At 49.2% G+C, this 23,894-nt stretch overlaps 2 protein-coding genes and 1 long non-coding RNA gene across 6 annotated transcripts in view; 2 read left to right on the top strand and 1 right to left on the bottom strand.

Annotated features, from left to right (window-relative positions):
• The first annotated feature begins 20 nt into the window (after nucleotides 1–20).
• On the top strand, nucleotides 21–3,801 carry SOCS2 (suppressor of cytokine signaling 2). The gene is made up of 3 exons (XM_068668279.1): nucleotides 21–777; nucleotides 1,539–1,797; nucleotides 2,342–3,801. Exons 1-3 carry the CDS (start codon nucleotides 259–261, stop codon nucleotides 2,788–2,790), a joined length of 1,227 nt encoding a protein of 408 aa, XP_068524380.1. The 5' UTR covers nucleotides 21–258; the 3' UTR covers nucleotides 2,791–3,801.
• Nucleotides 3,622–21,512, bottom strand: LOC137848837 (uncharacterized). The gene is made up of 2 exons (XR_011091538.1): nucleotides 20,754–21,512; nucleotides 3,622–4,667 (listed from the first exon to the last, which is right to left on the bottom strand). It is a non-coding gene; the product is annotated as an uncharacterized lncRNA (long non-coding RNA).
• CRADD (CASP2 and RIPK1 domain containing adaptor with death domain) overlaps nucleotides 12,924–23,894 on the top strand; it is a 75,145-nt gene continuing 64,174 nt past the window's right edge. The window contains exons 1-2 of one of the 4 annotated variants that reach the window (XM_068668291.1): nucleotides 12,924–13,100; nucleotides 16,019–16,324. In XM_068668291.1, the coding sequence (XP_068524392.1) occupies nucleotides 12,941–13,100; nucleotides 16,019–16,324 (466 nt within the window). In that variant the 5' untranslated portion in view covers nucleotides 12,924–12,940. The other 3 variants (XM_068668312.1, XM_068668304.1, XM_068668299.1) reach the window with 3 other exon arrangements.

A 23,894-nucleotide genomic window follows, 5' to 3' on the forward strand; every position in this document is an offset into this window, starting at 1 on the left:
GCACTGACCTGCGGCGGCTCCGCGGCCCGGCCCCGGCCCCCCCGGTGGGGTCGCGGGGCCGGGGCTGCGGGGGGGGGGGGGGGGAAAGGAAGGAGGGGGGGGTCGGGAGGCGGCCCCGGTGCCCCGGAGGCCGGGTGCGGGGGGAGCGCGGAGGCCGTCGGGGGCCGTCGGGGGGGGCGCGGGGCGCTGGCGGGCGGTGCCGCGGCTCCGGTGGCGCGGCCGGGGAGCGGTGCGGCGGCGGCGGAGCGGGGCCGTCACATGATGCGGTTCCTGGAAAGTTCCTGGAAAGCAGCCTTTGTATGGAGCCTGCCCGGGCGGGGGGGCGGCCGGGGGGAGGATGCCCGCGCCTCCGAATCAAAGGCGGCACGGACCGCTCGCTCCTGCCCGCTCCCGGCGAGGAGGGGGGCGGGCGGGCGGGCGGGGGCTGTTTCCCCACAAGGACCATCCTCCTCCTCCTCCTGCTGCTGCCTCCTCCCTCCTCCTCCTCCTCCTCCTCCTGCTGCTGCTGCTGCTGCTCTCGCAGCAGCAGCCGCCCGCCCGCCCGCCCGCCTGCCCGTCCGTCCGTCCGTCCGTCTGCCCGTCCGTCTGTCCGCCTGCGCCCCGCACCGCGATGCCGCCGCTCCCTTGACACCGCCGGCGGCCGCAGCGACCCGACCGCCCCGCCTCCGGGGGCACCGGCAGCACCGGCAGCAGCACCGGCAGCAGCGGCAGCACCGGCAGCAGCAGCGGCAGCAGCGGCAGCAGCAGCCCCGTCCCGTCCCGTCCCGCCGAGCCCCGGTGAGTGCCGTGCCCCGCGCTCCCCGAGCCCCGCCGCCGGGCCGCGCCTTCCCCGACGGCCCCCCCGCGCCCCGTGCGGCCCCGCCGCGCTCCCCCGAGGACGGGGAAGGGGAAAGGTGGCCGGGCTCGGTCCCGCTGCCCCCGGGGATCCCGGGGCGGCGGCGGCCGCACCTGCGAGGCGGCGGCGCCCGGTCCCCGGGGCGGCTCCGAGGGGGCGCCGCGGGAGGGGCGGGGGGCGGCGGGCACGGCCGGGGGCTCGCAGCGGCAGGAGCCGGCGAAGTTTCGCCGGGAAAAGTTGCCGAGCTGCGCCGCGGGGAACTTGCGGGGATGGGAGGCAGCGGCCCCGCCGTAAGACCGGCGGCCGGTGCGCCCGCTAGGTAGAGGGGAGGCAGGGCGAGGGGGCTGCGAGCCCGGCGAGCCCCCCGGGTCGAGTGGGACCGGCCCCTCCTCGCCCCCCGCTGGCACCGCCCGGCTCGGTGGCCCCGCGGGGCCGGGGCTTTGGTCCCCGCGTGGGGATGTGGCGGAGCGGGGGGCGCGGGGGGCGTCCCGCAGCCGTCGCCCCCTCCCCGCCGCATCCCCGCCGCTGCCCCTGGCGGGTGCGGGGCCGCGGGGCGCGGCTGCTTCGGGCGGGCACCGAGGCGAGACCCCCGCGGCGGGGAGGGGGGCGGCGGAGAGGTCCCTCGGGCCGGGTCCCCCCCCGGGGGTGCCGGGCGGTCCCCGCGGGCCGCTCCCCGCTAACCTCGCTCTCTCTCCGCTCGCAGGCGGCGGCGGCGGGGGCCGGGCCGGGGCCATGCCCCCTGCGCGGCGCTGAGCGCGGCGGCGGAGCCCCCCGGGCGCCCCCGGCCCGGCGCCCCCGGCGCCCCCCCATGACCCTGCGCTCCGCCGAGCCCCTGGAGAGCGCCGGGGGTCCCCGGGAGCGCTGGGGGCGCCCCGGGGCGGCGGTGGCGGCCGCGCCCGTCGCCGAGGAGCCCCGGGAGGCGGCGCGGCTGGCCGCGGCCATGGAGGAGCTGCGGCGCGCAGGTAAGCGGGGCGGCCCCGGGGGAGGAAGAGGAGGAGGAGGAGGAGGAGGAAGAGCGGGGCGGCGCGGCGCGGAGGGGGCTCGGCCCCGCGGTGCCGGGGGGAAGCGAAAGCGGCGGCAGCGCCGCTCCCCGGCGGGCGCCCGGAGCGCCGGGAGGGGGAGGCCGGGGCGGCGGAGGGGGGAGCGGGGCCGGGGGCACCCCCGGTACCCGCAGCTCTGTCCGCCGGGAGAGGGGGCCGCGGGGACGGGGCTGGCATCGTCGCGTCCCCGCCGGCAGCGGGAGAAGCGGCTCTGCCGCCCCTCCGTGCCCAGAAGCGCGTCCCGGTGCGGGGCGCACGGCCCGATCCCAGCCGGGCGGGGAGCGGAGGCACCGGCAGGAGGATCGCTGCCGACAGCCAGCACGAAGGCTCCGTGCCGGCGGGCCCCCGGGCTGCTCGCCCCAAAAGGAACGGGTGCTGCGGCTCCGCCAGGCAAAGAGCAGGCGGCTCTGAAACGAACAGGCAGCCGGCAAGAAGTAAAACTCTGCTTTCTCTGCTCTCGTGACAGGATGGTACTGGGGCAGCATGAGCGTTGCTGAAGCCAAGGAGAGGTTACAGGATGCCCCCGAAGGGACTTTTTTGGTTCGGGACAGCTCGCATTCAGAGTACCTGCTGACTATTTCGGTAAAGACATCAGCGGGACCGACCAACCTACGCATCGAGTACCAGGACGGCAAGTTTCGGCTGGACTCCATCACCTGCGTCAGGTCCCGGCTGAAGCAGTTCAACAGCGTGGTGCATCTGATCGAGTACTACGTGCTCATGTGCAAGGACAGAACCGAAACGCCCTCGAACGGGACGGTTCATCTTTACTTGAACAAGCCTCTCTACACGTCGGCTCCATCCCTGCAACACCGCTGCCGGATAACGATAAACAAGTGCACAAACCAGATCTGGGAGCTGCCCTTGCCAACCAGACTAAAAGAGTACTTGAAAGAGTACCGGTACCAGGTATAGCTATCTTTTCTCAATGCCTCCAACGCAGAGTAACTTTTAAATGCAATTCTTAAAATCAGCCAAAGAACTGAGTAACCGGTTGCACGGCTCAGCATGGAATTCACTATCAAAACAGTGGCAGTTCTGGGGAAAGGCTTTTATTTCAGATGCCACAAAGGGAGACTTTATGTAGGATAATCTCAGCCTGCATCCTCGGGGGTTCGGCAAGGTGGCGTGCTGTCCTTGCGAGGGGCGAGAAGCCAGGAACCCCTCCGGATCGTGTTGCTTTGTCGACGGCATAAAAGCTGCACTAACTGCAAAGTGCTAACTGGAGCGGTGGGACAGGGAGAGACCGCAAAAGTGGTCAGAGACGTACGAGAGCGCGGAAGTTGTCAGTGGTCTGATTCCGAGATTCATTTGGTGCTGGTGTTCATATAATCCTGAGAGCTTAACTGGATCACACTGTGATAATCTTGCCAAAGTTATGCAACTAATCAAATCCAGTCAAAAAAAGCGATCATCCATTCAGTTTTTATTGAACTCTAATTTCTGTGCTTTTCTGCAAGGAAAGGGGAACTGAAAGCAATCACTTTAAAACATTGTTTTTCAAAGTTCTCTAAAAGCTGATATTAAGGAGAAATGCCACATCTTTCATAGGAACCCAGTATGTTGCTGATTATACCAGATTGGTATCCCAGAATCTTTGTTAACATGTTAACATCTTCCTGGTGGTGATATATCCATGCTATTACTGCTAAGCCTCGTTTGGTTGAGGCTTCAGGACTCCACGCTGCAGAACTGCAGCTGCTCGGTTCTGATGTCAAAGCATGGATATCAGCAGTTACGGCTGTCTTCTACAGTGTAGAATGTTTTCTTCAGCTTCTTTCCCAAAATATGGGGAAATCTGGATTTTTTTTTTTTTTTGAGGGATTGTTTTTTTGTGTTTTTTTTTTTTTTCCTTTTTTTTTCTTCTAATTCACCATTGTAGCTACCAGTCTATTACTCAATAAAAGCAATCAGATTGCACACCTATCTCGATCGTTGTACGTATGGATTTGCTACCATTCAGGAGACAACGACGTTAAGAACCTGTAGCATTTCCCAGCTAACACTTCAACAAGCGTACCTGGGCCGGTGATGGTGAATACCCCGGCTTTGCCTTTGTGGGGCTGCTCAGAGGTAGAGCTGGTTTATGCTCAGATTAGTGGTTTGGAGGCTGCCTGCTGAATTTCCGTGGTTACATATTAGCACGGGACATTGCTTTGTGCATTACAGCAGTCCCCCAGAGGGGAAGATGGGCCTGAGACCCTCAGTACCCATTCCTCTCTCTAAATGTAAAGTATTTAATAGAAGAAATATCCAGGGTGGGGGTACTACGAGAGCAGTACAGAGGGAAAGTAGGGCATGGATGCATTCTCAGTCAACAATTTCATAGTTTTAACTCTTTCCCTAGCTTACCTTAATTAAAGCAAATAGACTTGTGTTTGAACAAGGAGGGCTGTCAAGACTTGCTGTAGTCTAGCCCTGCCCAGGCTGAAATAGCAACAACACAAACCGATCTTGTCTTCCCTGTGACTTAGCCGCTCGGTGGTGCTACCCAGGTTCTGTGTCCCTCTCCTCACCCTGTGGTGCTGCCCCACGTCCGATGGCACTGGGATTTCCAGCATCGTGCACTCGGGCTGTCCCAGTTGCATAGGCAGAACTGAGTGGCACGGCTGCTGAGACAGGGAGGATGCCAAGGTGACGGTCCCTGGGCCCCTTGGCGAACGCTTGGTATGCCAGCATTGCTGCCCCTGCAGGAAAGGTGGCTTTTCTCCCTCCTCCTCCTCGGCTGCCATTCTCTCTCCCCAAATTTCATGCGAGCAGTTGTGTAGAGTTGGGCTGGGGGCAGTTTTCTCCTGAAACACAAAACAAAAGCTTTTGTTACATAATTTTTTCCCACGCCCTGCCAAAATGCAGCCGTGCTGGACGGCTTCCACCCTCCGCTTCCCACCCCAGCAGAGCCCTGGCTGGACGTGCCCATGCCACCGCCGTGCTGAGCAGCCTGTCCTGCGGGCCGAGCAGGGAAGGAGCTGAATTCCTGGGAGCACGTCACTTGGCAAATCTGCTTTCCTACAGCTCTTGTCCCTCACCCGGCGATGAGGTAGCTGCTGGACAGGACAAGTCACCTCTGTTAGCCACCCGTGGTGGCGAGCCGAGCTCCTTCCCAAGCAGCCCCCCCGGCCCAGGGGTTGGCAGTGAGACCACCGATGGAAGAAGCAGCTGGAGAGGAGGCACCCATCGGGTGCTGGAGGCGACGGGGCAGACACAGGGCTCTCCACGCAGCTGCTGCGGGTGAGCTGAGGCCAGGCCTGCCCTCAGCAGACACGGGGCAGACGCAGCGCTGCTCGGGGGGCCTCTGGGGTGCCCCAAAATGCATGTGGGCGAACCACAGGCTGAAGATAGCAGGGTGAGAGGGGGCAATGAGTGCCAAGAATCAGCGGGGATCCCCAGGCTGCGGCATCGAGGCAGGGGACGGGCGGCCTCCCGCCGGGTACGGCGTCCCTCGAGGTCGGTACGGACAGGGAGGAGCAGGGGCTGCAGCCGGGCTGTGCTCGGAGCTACGAACAATATTTTGAACAGACTGGAGGGGGAACTAGTCCTCTTTGTATGAAAGCAGAGCTCTTGTCCTCATTAGGATGCCAGCCCCAGGGCTGATGCATTACACTCGTAAAACCGAGCTTTACTGGAGCTCGCTGCAAGCTCGGCTTCACCCTAACGCAGCACGGAGGGATGAAGGCTCTGGTACAAAAAATGCAGGGATAGCACATGATTAAGATTACAGGGGTGAAAATATCTTGCATGTGGACCCCATGAATTTTCAGGCACAATCATGTGGTCCAAGCATTTTAAAGAAAGGTGCAGTGCTTTTTTTTTAATTGTTGTTTTTAAATTTATTTTTGACTTTATGGATGTCGCTGTGGCTTGCTCACAGCACTAGCTTTTAAATTGCCGTCCCTTCAGATTCCCAAAATGACTTCTAACTGATGTTTGTCATCCTGAATTGCTAGTATGGAGTGTTCAGTGAAGTCAGTCTCACAGGTTCAACACCTGTGAGTCAACCAAAAATCATGACAAGGACTATAATAATTTTTACATTTTTTATTTTTCTTTTTCCTCCATGTCTTGGTCTAGTTTTCCACTTTTAAGTCTTGAGGTTTCAGATTTTACAGTCTAAGTCTGGAATGTTAGTTTCTGAAAACATCTTTGTTTTAATTAAACAAAAGCTGAGAATCCCACAATCGTAAAAGTGGATGATTAATTTTTATTTTTATTTTTATTTTTTTCCCAAGATGGATGCTGAAAATGCAGTTTGTGGCTGGATTTAGCCGAGCACTAAACCCAGCAGAAATGTGATCCATGTTTCCATTTTAGCTGCCTGGGCATTTCCCTGGCACTGGTATTATCACCAGGGACAGAAAATGGTTCAAGCACAAGATGGGTGGGTAGAGTGGGAATGCAACCAAGCAGCTGCACCCATCGCATTAGAAGCAATTTTATTTTAATCTGATCTCCTCAGTATTGTCCTAATTATAATTTATGTAACCACATTCTAGATAAACAATATCTAATTATTCGCAAGAAGAAAAATGGTTCACAGAATATGGGGTGGGGGTTGTTTATTTTTAAATCTTAGAACAGTCTGGAACTTAGTCCTCACTGAAAACTGCAGGGCTCTGAGATCTGAGACTCTCACTACATTTCATCACCTTAAGAAAGAGAGTCTCGTTACAATAGGAAGGACAGCGTTGTGCGGTTGCATGAATTCCTATTTCTTAGTTACCTCTCATGTCTTAGAAAAGTGCTCCCGTGGGGGAATGACCCTGTCACATGTAATTGAAAAGCTCCATTTACTCACATTTTCTATTCAAGAGCTTTTTCTTGTATCCCTCATAAAATTCCTATGGACTTTTCCTTTGGATATAAGCTTAGGATTTAGCAGGAAGTCAGTTGAGTTGTGTCACTGCTTTGTTCTTCTTCGTCCCAAGCACATGACGGGAACGAGAAGCGACTTTCAGATGTGGGTCTACCCGTCATCTGAAGTAAAGCAAAACAAAACCTCTGCTGACTTTGCTATCACTAAAATAAATCTAGGTATCAAAGTGACTGCTGGAGCAAATAACGGCTTGAGGGATGCTAAAGTGTCTGTTACCAGTTTTCAGTAGTTGTAAGAAACTTCTCTGTCAGAGGGGGGATTAAAAAGCTGAAAACTGCAGGAATAAAGGAAAGGTTTAGTAGGTAAAGCATACAATTTCCAGAATAGCTAGCAGTTCCTTAGCGGGGTCTGTATGCAAAAGGTGGTGGGGATGACGAGCTCCTGGGGTATCTCCCGGAAACCTCCTCTTCCTCAGTGCTAACCTCAGCAGGTCCCAGTATGCTGCTAAGCCCTTCGCACGGCTGGAAGTGCCTGGAAACAGCATTCCTCTGACACATAACTTCAGATCACCCAGACCCGAGCTCACTTTACAACACCATGGCGGTTTGCCACGGTATTGCTCAAACGGGCTCATTTCCACAATGGGCTGAAGATCAGCCAAAGACACTGGAAGGCAGCGCCGCTGCTACGGGGCTGCGAAGGGCAGCGGGGCCGGACACCACGTCTGATGGGGGGCACGCTGCAGGCGACGGGGAAGGGCACAGCACGTGGGGACCCTGCTCTGACAGCGGGGACAGAGGGCAGGAGGGACAGCTCCTGCGAGAGGTGGCACTTGGCAGATGTGTGCGAGGAGCTAAGCCGCAGGAGCGCAGACGGGGCTATGGTGCTCTGGTAGAGATCAGAAGTCGAGGGAGGGGAGGCAAGTGTCAGCACACGATTGTAAAGCACATACAAAGAAAGTCTGGCTAGATAACTCAACTTCAGGGAAAAAAAAAAAAAAAAAAAGCTTATAGCAAAACCAGTCTGTCCTGGTCCCAGGGTTGCCAAGGGGATGAGGGATTAACCGTGTTTATTTATCAGGTTATCTTTAGGGGCTCGAAGTAGCCAGTTCCTCTGAGAAAGTCTATGGGAATGTAAAAACACAGCACAGGAATTACTCTGTTTAATCTCCTTGATAAACTGTGGCTTTTATTCTGCTTAAATCCTATTAAAAAAAAAAAAAAAAAAAAAAAAAAAAGGATTGCACCCTTTTATTAATATTTTATTTTATTTTTATTTTATTACTGCTTGTTGTTGGTATTGCTTTTTCCCCAGAGTTGGAGCCACTAGCTCTCCAGGAACTGAAATACCAAAATAATATCATTACTTTCTGTGACACAAAGGAGGAAAAAAACTGCAGGAGCAAAAACTGCTTAGATTAGCATAAGAAAGAAGCTGGCAGTTACTTGAAAAGAGTTGCAGTAGGAAATACTCAGGAAACTCAGCGTTGCTTGCTGCACAGAACAAAATACATTAAAAAAAAATCCCCAAATTCAATGTGCCTGCCTTAATTTCTTTTTCATCGTCAGGCAGGGTTTATGCAAGTCAAACCTTGTGTTTTTAGACCAGTTGCTACATAATTGGTGTTTTGTAGCTGAGGACTGCAGTTGGGTGCACTGTCAGTTAACAAATGGCAACGCTGAGGTACGGTAAATGTGGGAAAGACTGAAAGCCCACTGCAAATTCTTCTTTCTACTTTACTGAAGTTATTGTTTCTCAGACTTTAGATCAGGCTTGGTAACCAGAATTGTAGCAGAAACAGCTGCGAGATGGACATTTGAAAGCTGTAAACTCGCTTTTCACAATGCTTCGTTAGAAGTTAATTGTACCTCTTCAGGTTGCAGCCCCCAACCCGGATCTGTCCAGCTGCAGCTCTGCACCCACACTCAGTCTGTCCCGGTGGCAATGCCCAGCCTGGAGGGGTTCCTCTGGACACCCCAACTCCACACCAGGCAGTTGCTTTTTTCTCTCATTTTTCTCACCTAGAGCATTGCTTATTGACAGTCTGCAGGGCAGGGGAAGTTGGGGATCAGCTGGTAGTGTTTATGGAAATTTTAGCTGCCTCGCCTGCTTTTCAGAAGAACAATATTAAGTGTGACTGAGCCTGTACTAGTTGCAGTTCCCATATCTACAAAGCGGGAGGCGAGCTTAACATTTCGTAGTTTTTCAGCGTGGGGCGAGGAGTTGCTTGCCTTTCAGTTACCACTGACAGCATTTAAGCCACGGCGATGGTGATATCGCTGAGTGGCTGCCTTGCTCAGCAGAGAGAAGAGAATAAGTTAGGGAAGGCAGCTTCTTGTCTGCCTCCACTGCGGTGGAAGTGGCATCACAGCTCCTCTGGGAGCTGAAGTACTGCAGGCAGAAACCGAGAGCGAGAAGATAACTGCTTTCTGGAAACTCATCTGTTTCCTTTACGGCCCCCGATGGAAGATGCAGTGCCCACTTCAGGCGGCCGAGCCAGCCCCCCGTCAGGTTTCGTTTTGAAAGGGAAGAAAATCGAGTGCGAGGACTGTTAATCGAAGGGTATTTTTTTGTTTGGAAACAGGACATATGGAAGAAGTCTGAGCAGTGGCAAGTCCTTGGATAGGCTACCTGCAAAAACTTTCCATGAATCATTACTAGCTCGTCAAATGCTTAACCTGAAAGTATGAGCCTTTAAAAATAGATGTGCTCTATATGGGCTTGTCCAGCTCAAAGCCTGGGAAAGAAGCAATGGATGACAAAAATCAGTAGTTATTCTCCTCTCAAATAAAAACAATCTCCCTGGCTTTATCCAAAATGCTAGACACTCATTTCATATGCTGTAATTTGCAAACAAAAGAAGTTCATTTTATGATAGGGTTTCAGGCTTGAATCTTAAATTCCGTTTACTTATTTGTCAGTATTTAATTTTCAGAATAATTTGTTAATTTCTTTGTTCTCCCGTAAGTAAAATGCTTGCTTTACATAAAAGAAAAAAAAAAGTTTCAAAAGTCTGGACTACTTAGAGGCTTTCAGTATTTCCAACTGTCTCCTGAAAGCATCTTTAAATTAAACTTCAAAAACAAACAGAGAACTACATTAATTCATATGCTTCAAGAAAATGGACTAAAAACTCCTTGCAGGAGAAATACTGAGTCACATTTTGCAAATATGCATCGCAGGTTTTTTTATTCCGATTCACTGCAGAGGTTCCTTTTCTCTGGAATGAATGTGCCGGTTTCACATTTGATGCCTGCCTCTTTTCTCAGAGCTATCCCACGTACAGCTTTTGGCCAGGGATTGTTAGCACCAAGCGGCACTAGGAGCTGTTAAGGCAGTACTGCTAACAAACACCTTTTTTCTTATCGAAACGAATGTAAATGTATGGGCACTACGCGGTCGCTTCAGACCCCAGTGCTTTAATGGTTTGAAACTTTCTGTGCTACATTTCACCTCCATGCTGGATGTGCCTTTTAATAAAACAACACTTTTAACAACTTTTGTGACGTGTCACCTCCGTTTTATGCCCACTGCTCACTTTGAAGTGCATTAATTCGAAGCCTTTACCATTTCAATGAGGGGGAACTTAGGAAGAGGTGTGGGTCCAGCCTGGCACCCCCTCGCAGCAGCGAGGAGCTGCAGGTGCCGGCAGGGAGGTGAGGCGCTGCCGCTGCCCCCAGCGCCCCGCCGGGCACCAGCCTGGCCTTCGGTGGCTGGTGCAGGACAAGATGCTGGCATTTGGGAGGGTCATGCAGCGGGGTGAGGGTGAGGAAGAGGATGGGGAGGAAGAGGATGGGGGAGGAAGGGCAGGGAGCGCCGCCTGCACAGGCGGTGGGTGGCAGTGCCTCACAGAACCCTCTTCTGCCTCTCAGGCCACAGAGCTTGGGCCGCCCTGGCTCCTATTTTAACAGTGCTCTTGAGATGCATCACAGTCAGAAACGTTCTGTGCTCGTCCTTCCAAAGACGACAGTCAGCCCTATAATATATGTTTCTTTTTTTCCATCTTCATTTCGGAGGTTTTGTGGGAGATTTAGCCAATTAGATGTGTTTTTAATAAACAAATCTAGGGACTCATATTTCTTTTCTTTTGTCCATAAAGTTGGAATGCTGTCCTACAGACAATTGGAAACAGCACAGTCCTAATAGATTAAATCTGGTTGCACGAGTTTTAAAAACACAATTTGGCTCTCGTTATCAGCAGAAACAAATTAGTATGCAGAAAACAAAGAAAATGCATACATGCTACGATGGAGCTTAACTCTAATTAGCATAGAGGATCCTCTCAAAAGCTTTTTTTTTTTTTTTTTTAATTTAATAAGCTTATCATACTTGAACAGTTTCTAAAAAGATTTGGGATTTTTAAGTGAGCTTTAAAATGTATGTGGTAAATTTAAAAATGTGGCATTCTGATCTGGAATAAGACACGCGTAAAAAAGACTAGCGTTGTCAGAAGAGATGCCACTTAGCCTGGCTCCCACAGGTTTGGACTCACTACGCTGATTCAGCAGTCCACAGAAGCGTGGCCTGAAGCCCCCTGGTAATTCCCCCCTGTGCAGAACCACAGTGAACAAGGCTTTAGGTCCAAAGTCTGATGTGCAGGATTGACAGTGGCCCATTGATCTACACAGGCTAGGAAATACTTCTGTAGTCTGCATGTTTAGCCAAGTTTAGTGTTCAGATCTGAGCAGAGATAGCGGGGAATGGAGCTGAACCCAACCTGGCTCAAGCATTTTTTTCCCCTAAAACTGGAATGGAACCGAACCATTCTTTTGAAGTTTTGTTGAACTTGGACCAGACCTGGAGGAACTGTGGACAGAGCTGAACCCAAGCAGAACTGAAACAAAAAGTTTAAGAGCTTGTCTCCTCGGACTTGAGGTGTTTACCTGTGTGCATCCTTGCTCTGTAGCAGCAGTACACATAGCTTGTACCCCTTGATCAACCTGAACCACTGGTAGTGCATTTACAGATCCCATCACTTACAAACTAGTGGAAGGAAAAGGAAACACCAGATTTTCCCTTTATGAGACTTGGACCTCTGCTGCTATCCTCTTCCTTCTGAGGCTTATCTGTTTCCTTTCACCACTCTCCTTCTTTGCATGTTTAGACTGCAAGCAAAGACGTGACTAATGCTGGCTGCACTAAAGACAACGAGGCTGCGGCTATTTATGTGAGTGGGAACCGGAGTTGCTCCATGCATATCCATATGTTTTGCTAACTTTCTAAGATATTCTTGGACAGTATAAAACAAATAATCGTAGCTGCCTCATCTGGCAAAAAGACGGAGTAAATGCAAGTGATGTAACTGCTTGCATTTTCTGGTTTAAAATGTAGGTGCGGTATTGGCAATTAAGTACGGCTGCCAGGTGACATCTCAAGTCTCCAAGTTTGGTCACTCCAGGTCTAGAGGTAACACAGTTCCTTAGATAGTGACTAGAAATGGGGAAAGAAAAAAATCCAAACCTTGTCAGTCAGAGAGGCAGTAAGTTAAGAAAGCAAACCATCTGTAGAGATGCAGCCTGTGCTGAGGGATGATCTTACAGATCGACCGCGGTGCTCCCTGCTCCCTGGTGTCAGCTCGCATCGTTTACAAATGTATTTTCTCGCAGCCAGCGTTACAAACTGCCCATGACATGAAGGTTTAAAGGCTGCACTTTGGCTACCACAGCACAGTTTGTTACCGCTGACCGTACACTGCGTGCACTACGGACACAGCACACAGATTCGGAGCTGGTCTTCCTAGAAGACCAACGTGTGCCCGGGACAAGAGCATTTACCTTGGCTTAATGGATGCACTGGAGTAAGATATAGCCCATCAATTATTGAGTAAGATGTAATATTCCAGTTATTGGATGAGGTATAGCCCATCAATTATTTAATGAGGTGTAACCTATCGAATACAACCTATCCAATATTCAACAAGATATAATCCAGCGATTATCGAATAACATGCGATCATTTAAAAGCCGCCCAGAGCCCTCGCACGAAGTTTATTACCTCACACACACACACACACACACACACACACTCACTCACTCACACACATACACCCCGCCGCTGAGGTGCCGCCCCGCAGACCCCCCCCCGGCGCTGCCCACACCCCAGCAGTCGGTGGCCGGGTCCTGCCGGAGCCCTGATCCCTGATCCCCGGTCCCGTCCCGTCCCATCCCGTCCCCCCTCAGCCTCCGGCCGCCCCCGGGGCCGGGCTCCCCTCCCCGCCTCGCCTCCCTCCCGCCCGCCGCGCTGCCCACAACCGACATGGCGGCGGCGGCGCCCCCCCCGCCCTTTCCCCGGCCGGCCCGCGGCGAGGGAGGCGGCGGCGGTGGCGGCGGCGTCTTCCGGCGGAGCCCTCACCAAAGATGGTGGCGGCCGAGCGGGCCCGGCGGGGGCGCCGCCGGTAGCTCCCCGCTGCCCTCCCGTAAGTACGGGGCGGGGGCGGGGGCGCGGGGCTCCCCCCGCCGCCGCGGGGCCGGGCCGTGGCCCTGCCCTGCCCTGCCCTGCCCTGCCCTGCTGTGCCGGGCGGTGAGCGGCAGCCGGCGGGGAGGCACCGGCAGCGCGGCGCTGCTGGGCAGGGGGGGGCCGCCGGGGGCCGGGGGGGGGCAGGTTTGGGGCTGGCGGCCCCGGGGGGTGCGTGAGGTGCGGGGACGGGGCGGGGGCTGTGCGCGGCCCGCGTACTCGGCAGGTGTGTGCGGTAAATGTGGCCCTGCCGTAAGCCCCGGGGCTCCGCGGTCCGTAGGGGCGTGCAGGGGAGGTGTGAGCAGTGTCCTCGCCTGGCCACACCGGGCTCGCGTCCCCCCCTGTGCCCCCCAGCACCGCAGTCTCCAGAGGAAATGTGCCCGGGAGCCGGCTGTGGGGCTGTGGAGGCAGCGGGTGATTGATGGTAGCCGGAGCCCTTTCCCTTGCGCATTAAACTCCGGCCCTACACTTAGGTGCACCGAGAGCCCGATAACGCCGCCCTATCTGGCCCTGCGGTTCCTGAGTCAGACACTTCCTCCTCGTGGCAAACACACATCAAGAAGCACTTAATCTTTCAAAAGACCCTAAATATCAAAAACGCCGCATCCTGGAAGGTGTGCTGGGCCGCTGGCCTTGGCGTTGAGCAGCCCCGCAGGCTTTAACACCTGGGCTGGGCTCGCTCTGAAGCCCGTGGGCCAAACGCCTTTTTCAGCAGAAATTTCCATCCTGCTTTCATAACTCAGCAGGCATTGCCCGGCGCGTGAAGGTGCGAACTGGGACGCTGTGAACAACAGGCTTACGCTTGAGAAGCGCTGGCCACGAGGAAGGGGAGCTGGGTGCATGTTAGGCAGTGGCTGAGGACCTCATTTCTCCTCCCTCAGTACCTGGGTGAGGCTCTCGGGCTGGGACTTTGGGTGGCCCATGCCAAGGGTGAAGCAGGAGGGTTACGTAGCGTTGGAAAGAGTTTCCTGCCTGGGTTTAGGTAATGCTGTCTGAGCTGTGGCTGGGTGCCGGGCTTGAACTCTGCAAGCACTTTGGTGAGCTCGCAGGCAGACAGGGAGTTCTGGAAGGGAGAAACTGCAGGGATCTGCTTTCTGATTTTATTATTTTTCTGATTTTGCTGTAGTCTGGTAAGTGCCTCCAAAAGGAGCTCATGTTAGAGACTGGAATCTTGAGTTTCACCCATTTAAAGTGAGCATCCTAATGTCAGATGAGATACCCAGTTCTCTTTTTTTTGCCTACTGTTTTTCTGTCTCCTCGCTTTCACTGTCATCTCACCCTGTGTCGGAGTTTGGTGTTTGAGCTATGCCTAGCAAACCAGGCCTTTTAAAGGACATGTGCCAGGAGAGCTGCTGTTCAATTCCGAGATGACCCCAGACAGAAGGTGAGCACCTCAAAATTCAGGTCAGCACAGAAAAACACACTGGGTGACCTCCTGGGAAGCTGCCATCCAGCATTGCTTTCAGCACTCAGGGAAAGCATTTTCAGAAAGTGCCTTTATCAGGAGGAGCCACAGATGGGGTTTTCCAGTTTCTTTTTTTTTGGCCGTAGGCTCTTGCATTCTGTCCAGAATGCTATTTATGTGCCTATATGTTCTGTTGATTACCTGCCCTAAATTTCAACAATCAGGCCGTGTAGGCTTGTCTTTCATGGGGTCTTGGGAGTCAGTAGGCATCTCTGACAATATAAAGACTTTAGGTCTCTTACAAAAGCTTTGAGAACCTTGATCTCTCCCTGTGTCCCTAAGCTGAATGAAGTGCAGTTCCTGCAAGGTCAGGCTGTCAGTACAGCAGCTTCTGGTTTAATCACTAGAAAATCTCTTAGTAATCACATTCAACACCTGCTACTTTTTTTTTTTGACTTCATGATTTAGTCATGAGAAAGTATTTAATTGTATTACTAAGTAATTTTCCTTTTCAAGTGCCATTAATGGTCCTGGGGATATGTTTGTCATTAAGGACTAGACTAGACATCTTGATTCAGTTCCTAGCTCTGGCACTGAGTCCTGATGTGATCTTGGATGAGCTGCTTGGTCTCTCTGGACCTTGATTCGTCTTCTGTAGAGTGGCTATAAAATGCATCTTTTCCAGCTTTTGTCTAGTCAGAGTGTTAGTCAAGTGAAATGGAAGCTGGCAGACGGCACCCGACTGCTTCCTATAAACACATTAGAAGGGCAAATACCAGCGAGGGAGAGGAGCTGTCTAAGCTAAAGAACAGTATTGGCAGCAAAAATGCCTATAAATAGAAGATGAATAAATTTAAGATGGAAATTTGGGGAAGATATCTCACCATCAGATCTGTCGATTTCAAGAACAGCCCTCCAGGATGAGCGAGGGGAGAGGGCAACCTGCTGCATGAGGTCCGTTTCCACCCTGGCTACAAGTAAAATGTCTTGCGCAGGCCAGGGCTACCTGCTGGCTCTGCTGCCGGCTGGCTGCGCTGCGCTTCGCCGTCCTGCTGCTGCTGCACTGCGGCAGCAAAGGATCAGCAGTCACATCTCAGACGCTGGGGACAGGTCGTGTGACATCTCTTTAACTTTCTGGGGATAGAGTCTTTTTTGGACTGGCAAACGTGCCAGCTGCTGGACCTTGACCAGTTAACGAGTGGAGTGTTTTGGCAACGTTTTTGCTCCAACCAAGCACTGGTCTTCACAATGCCAAAGGTTCTCTTTAATATTTCCCAGAAGTGGCTGCGTTTTAGCTTGTCAGACAGCGTAATCTGAGCAGAGAGAAGATGGTGGGGACCATGAGCAGTTTTCCCAGGTTGGTGATTCTGAGTCTGGCATTTTTTTTTCTAAAGGTTTTTGGGTATCAGACATCACTTCTGGGTGTTCAGGGTTGTATTTTAATCTCCATGCCTTGCCCTTTACTCGTGCTCTAGGTTGCCAGATGGATGCCAGAGACAAGCAGCTTTTACGCTCCCTGCGCCTGGAGCTCTGTACGGAGGTGCTGGTGGATGGACTGGTTATTCAGTATCTCTACCAAGAAGGGATTCTCACAGACAGTCACGTTCAAGAGATAAAATCCCAAACCACAAGTCAAAGGAAAACCATGATGCTCCTTGACATTCTCCCTACTAGAGGACCTAAAGCTTTTGATGCATTCTTGGAGTCCTTACAGGAGTTCCCGTGGGTTAAAGACAAGCTGAAGGCAAAGCGTAAGGAAATGACAGTACAAGATCCTGCAGGTAAGGCCAGGGTTGTTGTTGCTGGTGTTTTCAAGCTTATTCTCAAGCTGTGGCTTTGAAAGTATTGAACATACCCAGTAATTTCAAGTTATGCATCATACAGATACAGAGCGTGATAGCACCACGGGGCACAGCCTGAATTTCCTGGAACCAGCCAGATGCCAGGAAGCGTTGCAAAGTTTGGGGTGTGAGCAAGCCTGAGTTTCTGGATGTGGGGAGACTGCAGCTCTTCTACAGCTGCCTTTGGAGAGTCTGAGATGTAGGAGGACCCAGGCTCCGTTACTACAAAGGGAATGGGCTATAAAAAGTCATTTTCCTTAGCTGAACAGCGGTCTCTTCACCATCCATACCTGATTAATGTGTGCTTTATGTATGTTTTACGGTGTTTTGTTTCTGGACTGACAGAATTTTTATTTACTTAACTTTATTGTTATGATTTTAATGTTGTTTTAATTTATTTAGCAGCATATACTAATTAAGAATTATGTGCTTTATTGTGTTTATTGGAGTGCAAATGTCTAGTGTTATTACCTCCAAAATTACTAGCTCTTGCTTAGTATTAAAAAAAAGTTTAGGAGCTAACCTAGTGGATGTTTTAAAATCTTATTTAGTCAAATCCCTGTTTTTCTGATATTTAAATGTAGTTCTAAAATGAGTTTTCTGGATTGATCTTCGTTCCAAAGTGGTTTCTTTACCAATATGTGCATGCAATTATTGACCTGTTCTCAAGTCAAGAAGACTGCTTAAAATACATTCTTCTTGCCCTATTTTCTTACAACATGCATTAGTTGTTAAATAGAAGTAGGTAATGACAGTTAAATAGTGAAGTAGTTCTCATTTGGGAACATTACTTCTCACTAACCTTCTTCCTTCCCCTCCAAGCCTCCCCCCACCCCATTTGGATTTGGTCACATTAGGATGCACATGATGTGTGATTTTTCCAGTGTCAGTGTGCTTTGCGTGAGTCTCTAAGCTTGGGAAGGAAGATGTGTGACTCAGGACTGTTGAACATCATGTGCACCTGCGTCCGAATTAGCTGCACACTCAAGAATGTTTTGTCAAGATCTGCTGGACAAATGTGGCATTATTTTACCTTAGGACATTTTTACAGAATATCACCACAGCTTATTGCTCTGTTGGGCCTCTGTGGAGGTTGCTTTACACTTGCTCCACAGCTGCAGGGATGGTAAATAATCTTCAGAACTTTTTGGAGACCAAATATTGTGCGCTGCCCATGGGTGAAAACACCGTGAGCTGTCAGCACAATGCAAACTTGTGGTGTTGAAAGCTGTTGCTGTTATGACAGATCCTGTCATTCTCATGCTCTTTATTTGCCTTACAAATCAGTGTGTGTGTTTGCTAATTGCCGGTTAAGCTTTTGAATAATCCTTACAGTTCCACAAAAACACACACAGCCATCAAGTACAGTCAAGGTCCCGTATTTTGTTACTCGAAAAATTGTTGCTGCTTTTATTCTTTCGACTGTTTTGTGGATTGCTTGTTCCCGATATATCGTGATTAACGTGCTGTATTTATGCCTATCAGGTTCTCTGGTTTCGAGTGGGTTGACTGTACTTGATGTTGCCAAATCTTGTGTATGAATTAGAGAAGATTTCCAGATTAGATCAAAGGTTACTGTTATTTTTACTGTGGCAATGCAGAGTGTAAGAACAGGATAAGAGGCAGATAGCCAAGTCTGTTTTAATATTTGGGCATATTCTTTAGAAGCCAGAGAAAGAGAGCACCATCTGGGTCCTAATAAATGATGAGTGTGCCCTGAAATGAATTGGAAACTATGGTGACATCACCGTGGCTGATTACATGCAAGAAAATGTGGTTTGGGATAAAAAGCCTCGCTTTGCATTCTAAACAACAAACTTGTAAGCTTTTGTCTCACCAGAGTACTCGAGCATATGCTTGGCTTTAAGCATGGAAAAAGCCATTGGCTCTAATAAAACTGTAAGCATGCTTAAAATTAAATGTATTCTTTAGTGCCATGCTAGATAACTTCTACCTTATTGGAAACAGTTCTTATAAATGGTGATTTGTCACTGGCAATTTGTTCTAAAGAATCTGTTTGTAATGAAAAGAGCCTTCTATGTACATGCTACCTTTTTTAAACCAGAAGACTTAAAAAAATTGAAATTGGTTTCATGGCCCCAGATTTTTAAGTCTTTATTCCTTCCAATCATGCATACTTATGGAAATCACATGCCTGCTGTTCACTTGTTTATGCTCAATTAAAATTCTGTTTACTCAAGCAAAATATTCTCAGTTTTTGCAGATCTTCTGCAGGATTAAGGACTGATGGCAAGTTGTTCCTTGAAGGAAGGTTTTATTTTGTAGTCTTTCACTTCTTACTGACTACATGCAGTATTTTTGGAGTCAATACAGGTATACTATTACTTTATCTGTACGTGAAAACTCTGGCACATGCACAGTGATTTTTCTCTGTTGGCCTTTGGATTATTGTGCATTTGGTTCAAATAGCTCAGGCTTTCTATCTTTTCTGTGGATCGGCTGAGAAATATATTTTGTTGGTTCCCATTTAAAAAAAAAAATCACAACTGTAATTGTTAAGAAGCTTTTAATTTATTTTCTTCCCCTAGTAAAAGCAAAACAAACAAAAACAACCAAAGTGAACAGGACTTTCAGAAGAACAGAAATAAAAACATTTTTGGTGATGCAGTGCAATTATGATCTGGTGGACTGAGAGCTATGAAATGGAAGCCAAAGTCTGAGACGTAAACAAGACGCTGCCACTGACTCATCGTGAGGCTTGGGCATATTATTTTAAGACGATGGATTTGTCGATTCACAATTTGTGCAATGTGGTGTGATGTTCATGGAACAGCACAGAGCATGACTGTAAATTGGCCCACGGTTCAACCCAGGGTATGCTGTTTGGCTGCTTGCAAATAAATGAGCCTTAAAAGCTTTGACATGCTGAGTTTTATTGTTTAATATCAGTTTGACTTAAAAATAATAGTTCTATATGCTGTTAGCTACTGTAGTTATGAGGAGCACAGAAGACCCTAATCCTGCAGAGCATGAGGAACAGTTTCCACTGGAATCAGGAGCGTGACGTGCAGGCAGGAAGGGCTACTTCTGTCCATATAAATGCAGCAAAGAGACCCCAGGTTGCTTCCCCTTGCTTGTTTACTTTATGCATAGAGCAGCCTTTTGACTAGGGGCACTTTTCTCCAGTCTTGGACGGTCCTGTCAGATGGCACATGGCACATCTTGAGGAAACCTTTTCTTAAGGTAGGGAAAACATAACTGTAAGTCCCAAAAATGTCAGGAAGAAAACTGAGTGTGCTTTGGAGGTAAATATTTATGATTTTAATCAATTTCAATAGGATAAGGGTGTGTTTCTAGCTTGTTTAAAAACCTGTGATAAAACAGTTCACCCTATGTACAGTGTTACTGCAAGACTTACGAATCATCGTAAAGATCAACCACAGTTGTGAGCGTCTGTTTTTGAAGGTCATAACTTCTGCTGTAGTAAGAGTTAACAAAAATAGCGTCTGGTTCATTAGGAGACCATTGTTTTTTCTGCCCTAGTTTGGATAACTTTATGCCTTTGTCAGGAGCATAAATCTTCAATATAGTATTATAATTCCTCTGATAAACTACAGCTGTTGGCAACAAAATTCCATTCTTTCTAGGAACAGCACACAGTTACCCAATATTTTTTGCACTGAGTAAAATAATGTAAGCTTTGAAGGCATTTGTTTATCGGAGTGTTTTTCTAATCTCTCTTAGCTCAGGAATTTCTTCACTCAAGTATTGTATTTCTAGATATACTTTATGTTGCTGTAAAATTATTTACTTCTACAAGTGTTAGTACTGCACCTCTTTGTAGTATAGATTATTTCTCCACTCCACAGGAAATCACAGCATATTGAGAAAGAGAAAAATGTGAGATACAGCGTTTGCCAGTGGAATTCTGCAGCAGCCGTTGCTATCCTGGCAAACGTTAGTGAATTTGGGGCATGGAGTTGCAGAATCATCTTGGAAAAGCTCTTTTGTCACAAAAAGCAAGGAATATTTTCTAACGCATGATTTCTTTTTCTTTTTTTTTTTTGTTGTTGGTGTGGTACATACTCAGCCATCTGCATTAGGATCCTGTTAGACTTGGGTGAGGCTTTTTGTTTTGAACAGATTTTGGTGGGACTGGGTCTTTCCCTGGCCACATGTGGAGTGCATGTTTTTGTATAGCTCTGTAAAGCTTCGTGTTGTGTAACACTTTGGATGAAGCATGCAAATGCAAAAGAAAGCAGAACAAGTACTTTCGCTGAGAAAGCCATCCCCCCCTCCCCCCCAGCTTTACCAAAGTCCTTTTCCACATCTGGGTTGTAGATTTCTAAGAATCCTGATTCAAATGCAGCAGCTTTAGGACATGGGGAAGTTTAACATCTCTTCTTACCTTTTGTTGGCTGCTTCCTGACCTCTTCCTATCCTGCTTCCTCTCACCTCTAATGCAAGGAGGAAACAGCCTGGTCTCTTGCCTTTTCCATTTGGATGTCAGATAGGAGAGCAGCTGAGAAATTCCTTTTCTCTCTCTAAAATGGTGGACAGAAGAGGGTGTTTTTTTCTTTCTTCTCTTTCCCTCCCCTCTCTTGTGTAGTCCAGTGACAGAAGAGGGAGTTTCCTCCCGTGAAGGAAAGGGATGGGCTTAGCAGTCTTGGCCGCACTGGACTGACCTGGAGATGAAGGAGTGCCCCTGTGCCACATCCCAGTGCCTGGAGGCTGTAGAAACTGTTCTCTAGTTCTCTTGAGAGATTCAATTCCATCTTTGTAGGAGAATTTCCCAGACACTTTTCCATATTCCCATCTCCCCTGAAAATCGGGTGTTACATTTATGGCTTTGGCTTTGTTCGTGACCGCAGTGAGGTCTGTGAAGTCTGGCATTAAAGGTCTTCACACACACTCAATAAACAGCATACATCGTGATATGGACAAGTAATCAACCTCCCTGGTTCTGCAGAGTGTTCTGCGTATATAGTTCACTTCTAATGTGCATATGACTGTAAGACTTTTATTTTTTTATATACTTTAAGGAATATTTTCTTTGTTATTTTTTTGCCATGTTCATAAGTAGCTGTGTTTGTGCTGCTTATGTTTAAGTTTTTCACTTTGAGAAGCCTAAATCATAGGCACCACTCATAAGAACTGTAGTTTCCTGCTTAGTCTCTTTCATACAAGTTGACAGAAGGATATAATCATACGTGGTGTCATCCTCAGTAATACAGATACGTGAGGCTAATAATAATAAAGATTTAATAAAATGTATAGTGCCCTGAAAACAGGAGAGGAGGAGTGACTTCTGTCAAGAGAGGTGTTTGGGCCAGCTGCACCTGATCAACAACTTCTCATAACCAGTGCCACTAGGAGCAAGCAATGGCTAACAGGGAATGGAGGCGTCCATCTGCTGACCAGACCTGATGACTTCTGAGGCTTGCTGCTTCCCCAGGGGCTGGATCAGGGATATCAGAGAAATTACCAAGGCCTGTCTAATCATCAGACTTTGCTATTCTTTCATGTGGGCACTAGTAAAGTGAGAGAAAAAGAGAGAAAGCTTTGGGGGAACCTGATAGCAGCCTTCCAATGCCTGCAAAGAGAAAAGACATCAAGAAAAGACAGAGGCAGGATCTTCTCAGCAATGTGTGGTGGGAAGATGAGAAATGATGGGTGTTAGTTGAAATGGGAGGTTCTGACTGGCTATGAGGGGAAATTTTTTCATGGTAAGGACAGTCAAGAAGTGGAACAGAGACCCAGAGAGGATGAGCAGTCTTCATCCTCGGAAGTTTTCAAGACCCAGCTGGATAGGATGCTGAGCAACATGGCGTGATCTCAAGCTGACCCTGCTTTGAACAGGAGGTTGGACGTGAGACCTGAGGTCTCTTCCAAATTGAATTTTCCCAATATGCTATGAAGCCTTCTTAAAAGAGCACTTTTGTTGCAGGCCCTGGTTCTCAGGGAATTTTAAGCACCCTGATACTTACTGGAAATGTGACACAGTAGTACAATGCAGAAGGTCTTTCGATTGCAGAAGGAACAATATATTGATGAGTGGCCTAGATGGACTAAGGGAGGTGCTCTGCTGGTCTTGCTACTCACAGATGAGCAACAGTTTAGGGCTCTGCTAGTTAATGTCAGGCTTGGCTGCAGCTACCACACAGCACTGAAGTTTAAGATCCCGAGAGAAGTCAGGAAGGCATGCAGCAGAGCAAAGATCACGGACTTCACCTTGTTTGTGAAACTAGTCAATTGAACACTGTGGGATAAAGTTCTGAAGAACAAAAGCACCCAGGAGACCTGACTGATCATCAAGGAAAACGTCTTCAAAGCACGAAAAGAGTCCATTCCTATGTGCACAAAAAAAGAAAACACAAAAACCAGGCATGGCAGGAGGCTGGTTTGGCTGTAAGGGGAACTTCCAACTGAGCTTCTGATAAAATGACTCCCTCTGTGGATGACAGGAATAGATTTTGTTTAATTTGAGTTAACCAAGGCTTTCCACATGGTCTCTTAGCATTCCAGTTGGGAAAGTATGGTCTGAATGGGTGGACTGCATGGTAAGTGGATAAAAGCTGAACCACTGGGCTCAAAGGATGGTGGTCAGTAGTTAATTAATCAATTCTCTCTCCATTTTCCTCCTTAACTTGCATCATGGTATGATAAAATCATGCCAGCGTTTTATATTTCCAAAACCATGCATAGTTGCAGTCCTCTATGATCCTTGAAATCTTTTGTTAATTATTGCCAGCTTCCCACTGTTGGTCTTGTCTCAGAATGTGGCATGGGAACCATTGAAAATGCTTTGTGCAGACAATAATCATTGTTTTCCAGAACAGAGGGGAAATGCTCTACTAAGGGCCTGATCCTACAGCTTGATAAAGCCAGTTATAAACTTAAAAAAAAAAAAAACAAAAACAAACAAACAAACAAAAACCATGGAGATGTAGCTGTTATTTTTGCATTATGTTATCAGTATAGGCATTCTGTTGATACTAATTAATGCGTCTTGGTGTCTATGGGCACACACTAGTATTTACTTCAGAGTAACTGAGGGAAGTTCCTACTTAAGAATTATTAGACTTCTTTTCACAAGATTTTTCTTCATGGATATTTTCCTTCAGAGCTGTCCAGCTTGTATTTTAACACCTCCAGAATTGCCTTGGAGCTTTATCTGGAAATGCTTGTATAAGCCTGGTAGTCCCATTGTGGGGGGAAATCTATTGTCTTTTATAAAATAAGACTGGTAAGTCTGTTTTTAAGAAGAAACTGAAAAACAAACACACCCACCTTAGCCTGCATGTGTTCTGGTGGCTAGATGGCTGTCCAGAGTCAGTAAAAACATTAACTAGTGCCTCACAGGGAAAGCCTGGCTTCTCTAAGGTCATGGGCCAGGCTCCTGGTGACTAGATCAGGGCTGCCGATAACTTGATGATCAAGGACACTGATGATCTTACCACTGATGACTGAGATGTTCTCTCCACTGAAGGAGTGGATACGCTGCTCTCCTCCCTATGCTGACACTATGTCTCGTCCTTCAAAACAATGT

This window comes from Anas acuta, chromosome 1, assembly GCF_963932015.1.
Source record: "Anas acuta chromosome 1, bAnaAcu1.1, whole genome shotgun sequence".
In the NCBI taxonomy this organism is placed as follows: Eukaryota; Metazoa; Chordata; class Aves; order Anseriformes; family Anatidae; genus Anas; species Anas acuta.